Source organism: Oncorhynchus nerka, linkage group LG26 (genome assembly GCF_034236695.1).
Source record: "Oncorhynchus nerka isolate Pitt River linkage group LG26, Oner_Uvic_2.0, whole genome shotgun sequence".
In the NCBI taxonomy this organism is placed as follows: domain Eukaryota; kingdom Metazoa; phylum Chordata; class Actinopteri; order Salmoniformes; family Salmonidae; genus Oncorhynchus; species Oncorhynchus nerka.
Genome location: NC_088421.1, coordinates 41,046,789 through 41,064,035, shown reverse-complemented (window position 1 = coordinate 41,064,035; position 17,247 = coordinate 41,046,789). Strand labels below are relative to the sequence as shown.

The 17,247-nt window shown below is 39.7% G+C and overlaps 2 protein-coding genes and 1 long non-coding RNA gene across 3 annotated transcripts in view; 1 reads left to right on the top strand and 2 right to left on the bottom strand.

Moving 5' to 3' along the window:
- Positions 1-1,727, bottom strand: part of LOC135564880 (5-hydroxytryptamine receptor 3A-like) — a 15,992-nt gene extending 14,265 nt beyond the window's left edge. The window contains exon 1 of the mRNA XM_065010966.1: positions 1,722-1,727. Within this exon, the coding sequence (XP_064867038.1) occupies positions 1,722-1,727 (6 nt within the window). The remainder of the gene's footprint in view (positions 1-1,721) is intronic.
- A 2,072-nt stretch (positions 1,728-3,799) lies between these two features.
- On the bottom strand, positions 3,800-14,845 carry LOC115120805 (5-hydroxytryptamine receptor 3A-like). The gene is made up of 8 exons (XM_065010685.1): positions 14,643-14,845; positions 13,193-13,237; positions 12,999-13,105; positions 12,619-12,788; positions 6,878-6,999; positions 4,859-5,069; positions 4,503-4,652; positions 3,800-4,063 (listed from the first exon to the last, which is right to left on the bottom strand). The coding sequence occupies exons 1-8, from the start codon at positions 14,736-14,738 to the stop codon at positions 3,819-3,821; spliced, it is 1,146 nt and encodes a 381-aa protein (XP_064866757.1). The 5' UTR covers positions 14,739-14,845; the 3' UTR covers positions 3,800-3,818.
- Positions 4,054-6,049, top strand: LOC135564733 (uncharacterized). Its single transcript, XR_010461251.1, has 3 exons — positions 4,054-4,282; positions 4,528-4,681; positions 4,850-6,049. It is a non-coding gene; the product is annotated as an uncharacterized LOC135564733 (long non-coding RNA).
- Positions 14,846-17,247: the final 2,402 nt, after the last annotated feature.

Below are 17,247 nucleotides of genomic sequence, written 5' to 3'. Positions count from 1 at the left end.
ATCATGAGAATCACAATACATATAGAATCATGAGAATCACAATACATATAGAATCATGAGAATCACAATACATATAGAATCATGAGAATCACAATACATATAGAATCACATATAGAATACATATAGAATCATGAGAATCACAATACATATAGAATCATGAGAATCACAATACATATAGAATCACAATACATATAGAATCATAGAATCACAATACATATAGAATCATGAGAATCACAATACATATAGAATCATGAGAATCACAATACATATAGAATCATGAGAATCACAATACATATAGAATCATGAGAATCACAATACATATAGAATCATGAGAATCACAATACATATAGAATCATGAGAATCACAATACATATAGAATCATGAGAATCACAATACATATAGAATCATGAAAATCACAATACATATAGAATCATGAGAATCACAATACATATAGAATCATGAGAATCACAATACATATAGAATCATGAGAATCACAATACATATAGAATCATGAGAATCACAATACATATAGAATCATGAGAATCACAATACATATAGAATCATAAGAATCACAATACATATAGAATCGTAATACATAACATATTGGCACCTAAGTATCATGATAATATGGTATCGTGAGGTCCCTGGCAATTCCCAGCCCTAATCAGTACCATGTTACATCTCTACACAACAACCCTTATTCATACTCACAAACAGAATGATCACAAATGTCTAAACCCAACATGTCAGCTTATTTTATATTTTTAGATGTTATATATTTTATGACTGCTGCAAGATGAATTGCCTCTTTGAGGACATTAAAGTTTTCTGAATCTGAATGTCAGCTTAGGGCTCGTATTTATGGGGCACCGTTTGTGACATGCTATATAAAGATTGTAATGTTTGCATTTTCTGTTACAAAACAGTGCCCTCATATGAGATAACATGACGGTCCCCCCAAAAAATGATATGGTATGACCTCCAGAGCTTCAACGAGGGCCTGGAGGAACTGTTAAAGCTCACAACAAGCGTGGGCCATCCCAGACAGAATGATCACAAACGCCTAAAGGCCATCTGTCTTATTTTATATTTTTAGATAGTTATATTTTATGACTTTATTGCCTCTTTGAGATAACATTGTTGACCTTTGACCTCCAAGGCTACTTGGGGGCCCAGAGAGAGATGGTGTCCAAGGCCTACACAGCCTTTCTGCTGAGGGGAGTCATGGCATATTTTTTTCTTTTTTCTTCTTGCTTTATTTTACTAGGCAAGTCATGTTAAGAACAAATGTTTATTTTCAATGACGGCCTAGGAACATGGGTTAACTGCCTGTTCAGGGAAGAATGATAGATTTGTATCTTGTCAGATCGGGCCTGGAGGAACTTGCAACCTTCCGGTTACGTAGTCCATCCCTAACCACAGGCCAGGCCCTGTCAGGCCCAGAGAGAGCTGGTGTACTACACAGCCTTCTGCTGAGGGGAGTCAGAATCAAGAGCCTATTACTGGAGCTCTTGACTTCAGAGCCCCATACCCTATTTCCTAGCTCTTACTCTCTAGCCCCTATACCCTATTCCCTAGCTCTTACACTCTAGCCCCTATCCCTTAGCTCTTACTCTCTAGCCCCTACTCCATATTCACTAGACGCTATTCACCAGCCCCTACTCCCCAACTACTCCTGTAGATCTGAGCGGATTGGATGGATACAAGCATTATGGTAATACCTTCATCTTGCCTTCTGATTGGCCTAGTGAAAATGCTGTTATATTGCTTCTACCTATCCAATCCTCTTAGATCTGCAAGGGTGGCTAGGGAATAGGGGGTCCATTTGGAATTCAGCACACATAAGGTGGTTGAATAACTGATGCTTTTCAAATATTGTAGGTGAAACTGGGATGTCCCATGTATGTTTGGTACAAGACATGGGTTCTTTTATTCACCACTGTTCAATATTGATGTGCAGTAAGAATTTCATACAGAATGCTGGTACAGTGATATTCATTTATTATGGTCCTTTACCTGTTCTTTACACAGATGTGACCATGATTTCTCCAAACACCCTGAGAGATACCACAAATACAGCCCAGCGCAGGTGGAGGAGATGATCGAGAGACTATTTGATATCTCAGCCTGAGGTTGAGAACCTGCTTAGTTAGGAGATAATATAAGGCCTTCACACTGCCTCTATAGGAAATAACACACTGTTGATTTGTTTCCACACTACTAATACTACAGCTTCAGTCCCCATTACATGTATTCATTAGAGTTCTAGGCCTCTATTCTGGGGGATTATAGCACTACAGTCCCCATTACATGTATTCATTAGAGTTCTAGGCCTCTATTCTGGGGATTATAGCACTACAGTCCCCATTACATGTATTCATTAGAGTTCTAGGCCTCTATTCTGGGGGATTATAGCACTACAGTCCCCATTACATGTATTCATTAGAGTTCTAGGCCTCTATTCTGGGGGATTATAGCACTACAGTCCCCATTGCATGTATTCATTAGAGTTCTAGGCCTCTATTCTGGGGGATTATATCACTACAGTCCCCATTACATGTATTCATTAGAGTTCTAGGCTTCTATTCTGGGGGATTATAGCACTACAGTCCCCATTACATGTATTCATTAGAGTCCTAGGCCTCTATTCTGGGGGATTATAGCACTACAGTCCCCATTACATGTATTCATTAGAGTTCTAGGCCTCTATTCTGGGGGATTATAGCACTACAGTCCCCATTACATGTATTCATTAGAGTCCTAGGCCTCTATTCTGGGGATTATAGCACTACAGTCCCCATTACATGTATTCATTAGAGTTCTAGGCTTCTATTCTGGGGGATTATAGCACTACAGTCCCCATTACATGTATTCATTAGAGTTCTAGGCCTCTATTCTGGGGGATTATAGCACTACAGTCCCCATTACATGTATTCATTAGAGTTCTAGGCCTCTATTCTGGGGGATTATAGCACTACAGTCCCCATTACATGTATTCATTAGAGTTCTAGGCCTCTATTCTGGGGGATTATAGCACTACAGTCCCCATTACATGTATTCATTAGAGTCCTAGGCCTCTATTCTGGGGGATTATAGCACTACAGTCCCCATTACATGTATTCATTAGAGTTCTAGGCCTCTATTCTGGGGGATTATAGCACTACAGTCCCCATTACATGTATTCATTAGAGTCCTAGGCCTCTATTCTGGGGGATTATAGCACTACAGTCCCCATTACATGTATTCATTAGAGTTCTAGGCCTCTATTCTGGGGGATTATAGCACTACAGTCCCCATTTGAGTTCTAGTCCTAGGCCTTTATTCTGGGGGATTACAGTGCTACAGTCCCCATTACATGTATTCATTAGAGTTCTAGGCCTCTATTCTGGGGATTACAGTGCATTACAGTCCCCATTAGAGTTCTAGGCCTTTATTCTGGGGGATTACAGTGCTTCAGTCCCCATTACATGTATTCATTAGAGTTCTAGGCCTTTATTCTGGGGGATTACAGTGCTTCAGTCCCCATTACATGTATTCATTAGAGTTCTAGGCCTTTATTCTGGGGGATTACAGTGCTTCAGTCCCCATTACATGTATTCATTAGAGTCCTAATTGCTAAATGTATTATTACACATATGACTGTCTAGTTCTAAACATGTTTAAATAAATATTGTTAAAGCCCTACTTAAGAATAAACACATCTATTTATTTTACCCAGAAACTCAAAACAACTAGCTTTTTGTTTGTGCTTGCAAAATTTCTGAAGACCCAAATACACCAATATTTTTTGAAATTATGGTTAAAAGCGAATAAAGAATTTATGACCAGAAATCTAATTGGTTGATCTTACATTGAGAACCAAAGGAGAAATATAAAATGACGACTGCATAAACAATGAGGACGGTGAGATAGATACAGAAACAGATCAAGTCCACTTTGTTGGCAAAGCGATGGTGTATAGCATTTTTCTGGTCTTGTGCAGCCATTTTGTTGAGAAACTTCACCACCTTCTGGAGGGCTGTATTCTTCTCTTCCTCTGAGGCTTTAATATCAGACTTGGATTCTAGACAAAGTAAAGGAGAGAAAAGGATAACCTATTATTAATATAACATGATTAAATAAAGATGTAAAAATTATTGACCTTTCTGTAAAATGACATAGTTTTCAGTGACAGATTAAAGATCAAATGGAGTAGCTGTCCAGACCAGCGTAAACGCCAGACAAATGATGCTAACAAGAAAATATGCTGGGAAAGACTGCATGCTTTAACTGCAGCTAAAGGGTAAGAATTAAAAGGTTGAGCATTAAAATACAACTTGACTAGTTTATGATGAAAGTCAGTTATGGGGTCCCCAGTAAAACTGGATGCAGTAACGTCATTATGACTTCATGGTCAGGTTATAAATGGTTGTATAAGGACGTTTTGTTAATGTCTTTGGAAACCATGAAAATATATCTTGCTCTGTGGGTAACTGAGATGACAGAATAATGAAAAAGTTTACCCTCTTCATTGTCTGTGTCTTTAAGCAGTGAGTCTTTGGACTTGGAGAGGCTGCAGGGCCAGAGAGTGCCACACTTAGCCAGGCGTGTGAGCACCATAGACTGCAACGTGCTCAATACCAGGATGACCAAACAGAAACAGAAGTGCTTTCCTATGGAGAACAACGAGAGAGAGAGATGTGTGAGTGTTATATGGATGCACTCTATACACACAAATTGTCATGTTGTGGTGGATTTTATATTGTACATTTGTAATAATAGAGTAATGTCTTGTATGATGTAATGTTTTATTGATGATCTAGGCCGTTGTGTTTTGTTGTGATGTAACAGTTTAACCCTGTTTAAACAGGACACTCACGGATGATGGGGCTGCACTGGCCTCCTCCAGGCAGCAGGTCGTTGAGGATGATGAGGAACATGATGAAGCTGAGAACCAGTGTAACCTTGAATGAGATACGCTCGCCCCCTCCCAGTGGCAGGGAGAAGCTCACCACATCTGCCACAATGATCAGTATACTGGGCAGGACCAGGGACAGAAAGGGGTTTTCAGACCGCATTTTCAGCGACACCTGTGAAGCCAGATGGGGAGGCCAGACTGAAATAATTTGTTTTTCGAGTTCTTGCGTCTAAACGTAGAGCATTTGTTTAAGATTGAAAGGGAAGAGCATTACATTCCAAAATCAGACTTTGTCAGATGTTTTCAGAACTCAAAAGAAGCCTTATGTCAATGAGTCCACATCCTTCACCATCGGTTGTGCAGATCCAACTATGCCTTAACCCCAATTAATGGGAAAAGAAACGCACTGCAAATTTGGAAATGACATGGTGCTCATCTTTTTCATTCATTTGGAATTGTGGCATGTAGCTGGATCTACACAATACTACATAGCCTGGGAGGTGTATGTATGGATCTACACAATACATAGCCTGGGAGGTGTATGTATGGATCTACACAATACTACATAGCCTGGGAGGTGTATGTATGGATCTGCACAATACTACATAGCCTGGGAGGTGTATGTATGGATCTACACAATACTACATAGCCTGGGAGGTGCATGTATGGATCTACACAATACTACATAGCCTGGGAGGTGCATGTATGGATCTACACAATACTACATAGCCTGGGAGGTGCATGTATGGATCTACACAATACTACATAGCCTGGGAGGTGCATGTATGGATCTACACAATACTACATAGCCTGGGAGGTGTATGTATGGATCTACACAATACTACATAGCCTGGGAGGTGTATGTATGGATCTACACAATACTACATAGCCTGGGAGGTGCATGTATGGATCTACACAATACTACATAGCCTGGGAGGTGTATGTATGGATCTACACAATACTACATAGCCTGGGAGGTGTATGTATGGATCTGCACAATACTACATAGCCTGGGAGGTGCATGTATGGATCTACACAATACATAGCCTGGGATGTGTATTTATGGATCTGCACAATACATAGCTTGGGATGTGTATTTATCTCAATGGAACACTACTTATGAAAGGTATAAAAACATCAGATACATTTTTATTTAAGTGTATTGTATTTTTCTCTGTGTAATTGTTGTTTAAGCTCTGCCCTTAAAAACAGGAAGAGTAAAGTATCTTTACATGTCCCACATAAACTACTGAAATCACCAGGAACTCTCACTAACCCATAGATAAAGATACTTTACTCTACATGTCACATAAACTACTGAAATCACCAGGAACACTCACTAACCCATAGAAGATCACTACATGTCACATAAACTACTGAGGAACTCTCACTAACCCATAGATAAAGATACTTTACTCTACATGTCACATAAACTACTGAAATCACCAGGAACACTCACTAACCCATAGATAAAGATACTTTACTCTACATGTCACATAAACTACTGAAATCACCAGGAACACTCACTAACCCATAGATAAAGATACTTTACATGTCACATAAACTATTGAAATCACCAGGAACTCTCACTAACCCATAGATAAAGATACTTTACTCTACATGTCACATAAACTACTGAAATCACCAGGAACTCTCACTAACCCATAGATAAAGATACTTTACTCTACATGTCACATAAACTACTGAAATCACCAGGAACACTCACTAACCCATAGATAAAGATACTTTACTCTACATGTCACATAAACTACTGAAATCACCAGGAACTCTCACTAACCCATAGATAAAGATACTTTACTCTACATGTCACATAAACTACTGAAATCACCAGCAGCACTCACTAACCCATAGATAAATATACATTTACATTTAAGTCATTTAGCAGACGCTCTTATCCAGAGCGACTTACTTTACTCTACATGTCACAAACTACTGAAATCACCAGGAACACTCACTAACCCATAGATAGTTGCGATCATCTCTGCCTCCTTTAGTGTTAAGTTCCACCTCCTCGGTTAGCCAGTCCCCACGGTTTGCGCTAGTTTTGCTCACATTCCCGAAGTTCAGGAACATGCCACATCCTGGAAAAGCAGATATTTGATACCAGTTCAGTCATTCAAAGATCATACCGTACGTAGCTTCACACCCCTAAAAATCTGTTGTTTTGTAAAGATTTACATTTTTTGTTCGGTTCATTTCTTGATATGACTCTTATTTTGGTTCTCAGAAGAGGATGGAAAAATGACCACAAATTTTTTTGTTATATAATTTTTGTTGTTGAAATAATCAAAACAAAATCTATAATACTTCAGTGGTGGTAGCCTACTGTAACACATTTCTCAGAGCCACTTTGGTGAAACAACCTCTGATTCATTCTGGCAGCCATAGCCTTTGTTTGTTAGCGTGGGGTCTCAGATAGAAGTGCCACATCATTTGCAAAATGCAATAAAAAAATAAGTGTCCAAATCACCATTAAGTAACATCAAACTAAATATGGTTGATTTGGCCATGAAATGTTGACAATTGCCCCGATCACTCCCAGTGATTTGTTTTGTTAGCGGTGGCTAAAGTTAGTAGTTGGGAACCATGTTTTCAGGCCCATAGAACAGGGTCAGGAACCATCCAGGCCCATAGGTTAATGTTTCTCCAGGCCCATAGAATACTTTCAGGGTGAGGAACCATGTTTCTCCAGGCCCATAGACTACTTTCAGGGTGAGGAACCATGTTTCTCCAGGCCCATAGACTACTTTCAGGGTGAGGAACCATGTTTCTCCAGGCCCATAGACTACTTTCAGGGTCAGGAACCATGTTTCTCCAGGCCCATAGACTACTTTCAGGGTCAGGAACCATGTTTCTCCAGGCCCATAGACTTTCAGGGTCAGGAACCATGTTTCTCAGGGACTACTTTCAGGGTGAGGAACCATGTTTCTCCAGGCCCATAGACTACTTTCAGGGTGAGGAACCATGTTTCTCCAGGTCCATAGACTACTTTCAGGGTGAGGAACCATGTTTCTCCAGGCCCATAGACTACTTTCAGGGTGAGGAACCATGTTTCTCCAGGCCCATAGACTACTTTCAGGGTGAGGAACCATGTTTCTCCAGGCCCATAGACTTTCAGGGTCAGGAACCATGTTTTCAGGGACTACTTTCAGGGTGAGGAACCATGTTTCAGGGTGAGGAACCATGTTTCTCCAGGCCCATAGACTACTTTCAGGGTGAGGAACCATGTTTCTCCAGGCCCATAGACTACTTTCAGGGTGAGGAACCATGTTTCTCCAGGCCCATAGACTACTTTCAGGGTGAGGAACCATGTTTCTCCAGGCCCATAGACTACTTTCAGGGTGAGGAACCATGTTTCTCCAGGCCCAAAATCATGAACCTTCCAGGCCCAATAAGGCTAAAGACTACTTTCAGGGTGAGGTTTCTCCAGTAATCAAATAAGAATAGGCTAAAGCTTAAGGAGGAAGATTTCTAGAGTGTTCTTGCTTTCAGCATACACACTAATAAAACACTGCCTCCTCTCATGGTGTTTCATACCGCTCAGAACATAGTGTTTGTCTTCCACCGGATGCTCTTTTATAACACCCCCAGTTCTCATGTCTATCGTCATGCAGTACTGCTAAAACCATTCAACCCAGTATCTGTCTATTTCACTCTGACGTGAACTATACGACACATAAAAGCTTGCATTTGTTATGTTGTTTATATAATTCTTATTCGTGCTTAACTTATTCATTTACCTTATTTAATTTGGGAGATAGTTTAAGCCTACATTAAAGATTGTCCATCGTTATCATTTACACAGGATGGTATAATGGTCATTTTTTTCCCCTCCTGAAAATTTTGCAAAAAAATCAGGGACTGAACTAAATCAAAATGTTTGAACCATTACACCCCTAATATTCACTGTGTCCAGCCCAAAAGGCCAATTGGGTCTGCAGCATGCTACACCGGCCCAAACACACCTCTGTTACCACAAACCTGGAAGGGACAATGATGTATATATACTGTACAGTAGATGACTGATGGGGGGGCGCTGTGTTGAACCACCGTGCCTCCATCTTGGCACCCCCCAATTATTGTATTTTTTAGGAAGCATTTGTTTTTGCTACATTTATTATTTTACAGACTCCATAGAAACACCTTGAATAACAGCTTCATACATGGATACACAGATAGTTTAGTGCCTAAAATAAAGGGGTTAAATACTATCTCCATATATTCTTGCATACATTTAAAAAAATAAAAACTTAACCTAGGCTCGTGAGAGACTCACCTTTCCAAACTGTTGGGATGCTACAGACAGAAGTTGGCATATCGGCTGTACTGACTTCAGACCAGTCCTGTGACTGTTGTGGGGGTCATAGAGCAAAACGGAGAGAACCGTCATATTCCTGAGAGTCTCATCTTAATAGTTTGATGGACAAACCGTATGGACTCTACAGACATTTTCGTGAGACGACCGATTTTCGGGATGTCTCATGGTCTGATAAAGACCGCCCTAGCTCTGGCACCTTTCATCGCAGATGCGGAAGGGCGATATTGGCAGGCGCAGTGGATTGAAACGCATTTCATGCGAAAAACATATCTATCTTAAATTGACAGATTTTTATGGGGATTATTGCGCTAATTTGATTTCCACAGGGTCGTGGGCATAGATTTTAGGGGAGTTTTGAAGTATACTTTTTTGGAATTACAAATGTTACTGTCACCACAATAACAGAACAATACTTACATGTCATTTTGTCCTTGAAACATTTCATTGAAATACTGTAGAATTACATTCATTCCTATGGAGCACTGCTCCTACTGAGGAATGGCTTCAATGCCTCTCAATGGCCAATACATAGCATTGGCAATCCAGGGTTTATATACCCCTTGATTTATTCTAAAAAATAAATGTGTTGTGCAACACAACCAAGATGTGTTGCACATCTGAATTTTGGGGATTTTCTCCCATTTTTCCCTGCAGATTTTCAAGTTAGATGGGGAGCGGCGATGAACAGCAATCTAAGTTTTTTTCAATGAGATTCAAGTCTGGGCTTTGACTGGGCCACTCAGGGACTTTCACATTCTTGTTCTGAAGCCATTCCATCGTTGCTTTGGCTGCAAGTATTCACCCCCAGTCTAACGTCGTTTGCACTCTGAAGCAGGTGCTCATCAAGGATGTATTTGGCTCCATTCAATGTTCTCTCTATCTTTACCAGTCTCTCAATCCCTGCTGCTCAACAGGGTAGGGATGGTGTTAGAGGGTGATGAGCTGTGCCTGGTTCTCTCCAGACATAGTGGTTTGCATTCAGGCCAAAGAGTTCCATTTTTGTCTCATCAGACCACAGAATATTATTGCCTTATGCTCGAGTCTTTCATATACCTTTTTGCAAACTCCAGACGTGCTGTCATGCACCTTTTTCTCAGGAGTGGCTTCCGTCTGGCCACTCTCCTATAAACCCCAGATTGGTGAAGTGCTGTAGAGACTGTTGTCCTTCTGGCAGGTTCTCCCATCTCAGCCAAGAAACTCTGTAGTTCTATCAGAGTGGTCATTGAGTTCTTGGTTACCTCCCTGACCAAGGTCCTTCTTGCCCGGTTTCTCAGTTTGATTTGACAGCCAGCTCTAGGCAGAGTCTGGGTAGTTCCATATTTGTATTTATTTCCCAATGATGTTGACCACTGTGCTCTTGGAAACTTTCAACACTCTAGAAATGATTTTATACCCTTCCCCAGATATGCCTCATCACAATTCCCGGAGATCTACGGACAGTTCCTAGGACTTTATGGTATAATTTCTGCTCTGATATGCACTGCTGACTATGGGACCTTACATAGACAGGTGGATAGTGACATATCAAGGATGATCAAAGGAAGTTGGATGCACCTGAGCTCAATTTGTAGTGTCATAGGAAAGGGGTGTGAATAATTACGTAAATTCGAGTTCTGTGTTGTTTTTTTTAAATGTATAAACATTTCTAAAGACTTTCTCATTTTGTCATGATGGGATATTGTGTGTAGATGGGTGAGAGAGAAACAATATATTTAATCATTTTGAATTCAGGCCATAACAACAAAATGTGGAATAAGTCAAGGGGTATGAATAATTTCTGAAGGCACTGTACATCATTGGTAGGGAGGACAGTCAGGGAGCATATAAAACTCCAAAGATGACAAATAAACTGAATTGCATCATATGCGGAATTGCAGTAGGCTACACAGATTTAAAACATGATGTTTTTGTTAACATCTTGTTTTTACCTGTTAAAGATAGGGCTGACTACTGCCCCCTTTGGAGGAATTGCGTGCCCATAGTAAACAGAAAAAAAATCTGTCCAAAATTGCTAATATATGCATATAATAATTATTATTGAATATAAAACACTCTAAAGCTTCTAAAACCGTTCAAATGATGTCTGTATGTAAAGCAGAACTCTCAGGGCAGCCATTCTCCCAAACTCTCTCTTGTCATCAGAAAAGTTGGCCCAACGTTGACGTCATCGCCCCCACCCTTCCCAAGCAGCTACAGACCTGGGAACAGTTTCTATGTCTTCAGCGCGATGTCTGCTTTCAATGGGGCTTGCCATTGTGAGAATTGCGCGCCCACGAGACTTTTGGCGGGCTGAAACCTTCGGGTCACGCGAAAAAAAAGGTACTTTCATACGCGCGTCGGCTCCAGAGCTCTCTTTCTTCCAGGATTGACCAAACGATGTCGGTGTTTCTGTTCGTGCTAAGGATTGTTTTCCACGTTTATAACATGCTAAAGCTTGATTCTGCACTTAGTTTGACCAGTTTAGTCGACATATAATATGTAATTATGAAGTTTTGGTGCGCATCCACTAGAATTTTGGCTGCATTTCGACCGGAATTTGTCGCGTTTGATAACCTAAAGACACAGACTTCAAAACCAAACGATGTTTTTGGTAAGTATAACTCCTTCCATGTCTTCTGATGGAAGAACATCAAAGGTAAGGGAATATTTATGTGGTAAATTTGGGTTTCTGTGGACTCCAAGATAGAGGAGCCGTCTCATATTATAGCCTAGTGAATGAATTCTGTAACGTTAAAAATAAATGTAACACAGCGGTTGTATTAAGAAGAAGTGTATCTTTCTATCTATGTGTAGAACATGTATATTTAGTCAAAGTTTATGATGTGTATTGCTTGTTATCTGACGTTATCTGGTGGAGCTATTTCATTTCTCCGGACATTTGAGTAGCATTTTTTGAACATGGTGTCATTGTAAGATTTATGGATATAAATTGCATATTATTGAAAAAAACATAAATGTACTGTGTAACATGTTATATTACTGTCATCTGATGAAGATTTTCAAAAGGTTAGTGAATTATTTTTCTTTTAATCCTGCGTTTGTTGATTGCATATTTTGTTCAATTTGGCTATTCAAATTAGCTGTGTCTTCGGTGGTGGTTTGACATAAATATGTGCTATGTTTTCGCCGTAAAACATTTTAGAAATCTGATGGGTAGATGAACAAGGTGTTTATCTTTCATTTGAGCTATTGGACTTGTTAATGTGTGGAGGTTAAATATTTCTAAGAATATTTTTGCATTCCATGCGCCACCGTTCCAGCTGAACGTGGGAGGGGTAGTTCCCAAATGGGAACCATAAGCCTTAACAGGTAAGATCTTTGGTAAGTATAGTGCGCAATAGCTGTTTAGCAGACAGAATGAGGATTGAAATGATGCACTTACCTTTAAGTTCCCATACATTGATGGCGATGGGGCAGAAATCTGAAGCGAAGGGGTAGTTGTACAGATTGACTTCACAGCCCACCACAGTGTTCATGATGACCATGTGCTCTATAGTCCCGTTGCTGTGCACCAGCAAGTCCTTGTTGCCGTGCTTCATCGTTGTTTGCACTCTTCAGACATGAGAAGTTAAGAACAGACTGAGGATTGATGTACTAAAACTGTCACACCTAAACATTTGGCCATTCCAAAAATAAATACTGTATCTCTATTTCATTTCTGTAGATGTTTTACTCACTATTTAGAAGATCATGTTATAAAAGGAATCCAGAATAAATATAACTTACTGGTAGGTTATTGTATTGTGTTGTAAGTGGACTCACCCATTAGTCACATGGAGTTCAGGAGTCCAGATTTTGCTGACAGGCAGGACCACCATATCATGATGATAGACTGATGTGTTCCATGATAAATCAGGGTCTTCCCAAGACTGTAGTGTATAATCATAATGAGTGGTATTACAAAATGGCACATTTACTTGAATGTTTCTGGATATTTTTTTTTTATGTGTACTTACCAACATGACTTGCAGATGACTCTCGAAGCGGAGATCCTTTGTGTCCTATTTAGAAGATAATAAGGCATAAAGACCAACGTTCTGTACATTCGCGTTCTATTTGTTGTGCTCGCTGCCAACGTTTTTGCAGTGGTGGAAAAAGTACTCAATAGTCATACTTGAGTAACTTTCTATTAAGGTATACTTTACTTTTATACTATACTTTTACTCAAGTAAAAGTCACCCAGTAAAATATGACTTGAGTAAAAGTCAAAGTATTTGGTTTTAAATATATTTAAGTATCAAAAGTAAATGTAATTGCTAAAAATATACTTAAGTATCAAAAGTGAAAGTATAAATAGATTCCTTACATTAAGCAAAGGAGATTGTCTTGGCACCATTGTCTTGTTTTTAAGACAAAATTTACAAACAAAGCATTTGTGTTTAGTGAGTCTGCCAGATCAGAGGCAGTAGGGATGCGTTCTCTTGATAAGTGAGTGAAATGGACCATTTTCCTGTCCTGCTACTTTTGGGTGTCAAGGAAAATTGAGTAAAACATTTATTTTATTATTATTTGTATTTTCTGTAGGAATGTGACGTTTTCAGAAATAGTAAAGATACCGCAAAAAAACGACTTTAGTAGTACTTCAAAGTATTTTTACTTTACACCACTGTTTTTGTCCATTTCTTGCTAGTTAGCCAACAAGCTATGGCTAACACAGTCACAATCTCTGCAGTCAGAATAACAGCAAAGTAGATGTGTTTGTTTAAGATTTTTTCTATTGACATTCATTTGGATACATCCATAACAGTGAGCTCATCATGTCTGATTTTGCCTGGCATAGCTAAAGTTTGCCTTCCCGTCAGGACGCTCGACACGAGAAGATTGCATTACATATCAAACACTAGGCTAGAAGCTGGCTAAATAGTTTGTTGCTAGCAAATCTGGGAACCTAAATCAAAAATACCAGTTGAAAACAGCTGGTCAAACTAGAAACGTGGGAAGATTTGACAGCATAGCGCCGCCGTCATGACTGCAAAAATTGTATTTTCATTACCACATTAGGTCATCAGATGCTCAAAAAAAGTCTGCAAAAACAAATCAATGATAGCTAGCGACGTTTTCCCCGTTGTACCTGCGTTTACAATGTATCCAATTTCGGTTTGTGTGGTTGTTGGTTTAGCTTTTTGTAACTTTGTAGCAAGTTCTGTCTGCATGTGTAGGCACATAATGCATCATGATTGCAAGGTGTCCCAATTTATTTTCCAACTGGCACAATATATTTTTCAACTCTCCCGTTAGCTGGTTTTAATATCCATTTTAGAATGCCCTTTCAGCCAATTAGAAATTAGTATTCAACAACGCTGTGGTATAATTAATCATCACATAATTATATATCTGTCAATAGGTTATCTCTGAAACTCATCACATTGTACAAAACTCAATTAAAAGGAACAGAAAGTGACTTACGACAGACAGAGTTTCATACACTATTAACGGCACACTGATATTTGAGATGCATGATGGAGACTGTGGCTGACTCAGAGCTTCTTTCGCAATCAGCATGCTGGCCAGACATCGACGTGTTGTACAGGAGGGTGTCGTTGCACTGGATGAAGTGGCTGTGTTGGATGGTTGGTTTGTACTGGCTGTGTTGGATGGTTGGTTTGTACTGGGTGCATTGCCTGGAGTCATTTCACTAGCTAAAATTGCGTCATTGGATGGAGGGTCTGCTGCAGACACTGTGGAACCAGAGACAGGTATATCATTTCAGAATAATACATTGGATTTATATAGCGATTTTCTAGGAACCAATGATGCCTTCCAATATTTTAACAACCACAGTACAATAAATAAAACACTTAATCTAAATTCAATCGGATAAGGTTGTTGCCTTGCTTCATGGTAGCAGAAATACTTTAAGAAATGAGGAGATAGGAATCTCATTGGTCAATTAATGGATAACGTATAACGCTCCGCTTATTGACAATCGCGTTCACGTTGTCATATGTTGTCTCCCGCGGTTGTTAAACTAATCGCCCTGAAATCCCTTGTAGAAAGTTAGTTTCCAGACGCATAACATGTTTATTTTCTTAAGTAAGTAATGTCACAAATAAAAAACTAGGTAAACAAGATACATATCTCAGATCTCTAATGTGCTTTTTTCCCGTGTAATTCATGCTAATGTTGGATTTTTGAGCTACGCTCAATTGACTCCCATTCGCTCATTGAAGGAGTGCGCTTCTTGTCCCAGATTTACCCAGAATGCACTGTGCGGCCAATTGACAACGCGTGGACATTGTACACAATGGGCGTTAATACGAATCAAATGGAGTTTCCCATCTCCCCAGTTAGAGTATTTCTGATGGCTTCATAGTAGTGACTCAATACGTCTGAAAAGTGATCTAAACCTGGTACTCTAAATCAGTTATATTGGAGTGATACTGGACTAGAGATAAGAGTACCGGGTTTAGATCAAACATACTACATTGCCAGCTTTTAGTGCAACATGTTATACAGCTTCAATACACTTAAATATATTTGAATATTTTAATTCTAATTGTTTTCATGACTTTAGTAAGATAATCTGTTTGAAAGGCAATGTGCTGCATTTTTCACACGCAGCCCAAGCTGTGCGTCAAAATGGGACGAGGCAGTTTTAAACATGTTTTGAATATTTCAGCTTGTTAACCATTTGAAATGCTTGTTTCGCAATGTTTACTTAAAATCTGCTAATAGGAACGAGAAAGACGATATTCTTCTAGTGTAATCTGTGCCTGTTTTAAGAAGAGTAAAATGGAGCCCAATGTCTTACCTGTTAGCAAGAATAGAGAGAAGAGACAACATTTCAGCACGCTGTGGTCCATGGGTCTCATCCCTGCACGTCCTCCTGTCACAAAGCACATAGTCAGTTAGACATTGGTGCGCAGTCTTACTAGAAATGACGAGTTTCCTCTAATGAAATGGTTAGAAGAAGGACTGAAAACCAACCTTTAGATGCTTAGTGATCACCACTTGCCTTCTCCTTTCCTCTCAAGCCAAAGCCTCACCTGGGATGACCCTTATAAAGGCTGCTCTGGAACATGTGGTCACGCAGTCTTCCAGAACATACACCCCCCCCACAAACTGTCTACATTACAATATTATCCTCGATATTGTACAGGATGTGCTTGACCATAATCCCCAAATAATGAGTTTTTAAATGTACCTCCCAGGATTCATTTCACCATCTTGTGTAAACAACAACCCACAACAGACAGGTAATTACTAATTACTGTGACTAGGCAGAAGTGGATATACTGCACCTCCACCTGCCTCTAAACCCTGTAGTTGGCTATATGTTTCACTGGACCTCAATAGGACCGTAGGCTGTTATCATATTGTTGAGCATACAGACTTCATACAGACAATAATACAAAAGGGATTGAGTTGGTTTATTTGAAATGTCATCATGCATGGGCACCAGACAGCATTGTGGTTTCAGTTGTGTCTCCTCTCTGGGTAATGGAGAAAGGTTGCTATCTCCTCACTAGTGGCTCATGAAGCAGCTTGTTTTGACAGCTGGTTGTGGACTAATTGTCTGGACATATGAAACTACCCACAGTTTAAATTAGAGAGTCATTCTGATGTAATAGTGTTTATGTATAGCATCAGAAGGGTTCAAATCAAAATTAAATCACATTTATTTATATAGACCTTCTTACATCAGCTGATATCTCAACGTGCTGTACAGAAACCCAGCCTAAAACCCCAAACAGCAAGCAATGCAGGTGTAGAAGCACGATGGCTAGGAAAAACTCCCTAGAAAGGCCAGAACTCAGGAAGAAACCTAGAGAGGAACCAGGCTATGTGGGGTGGCCAGTCATCTTCTGGCTGTGCCAGGTGGAGATTATAACAGAACATGGCAAAGATATTCAAAGATGTTCAAAATTCAAAAGATGTTACATTACATTACATTTAAGTCATTTAGCAGACGCTCTTATCCAGAGCGACTTACAAATTGGTGCTTTCACCTTATGACATCCAGTGGAACAGCCACTTTACAATAGTGCATCTAGGTCATGTTCAGCAGGGT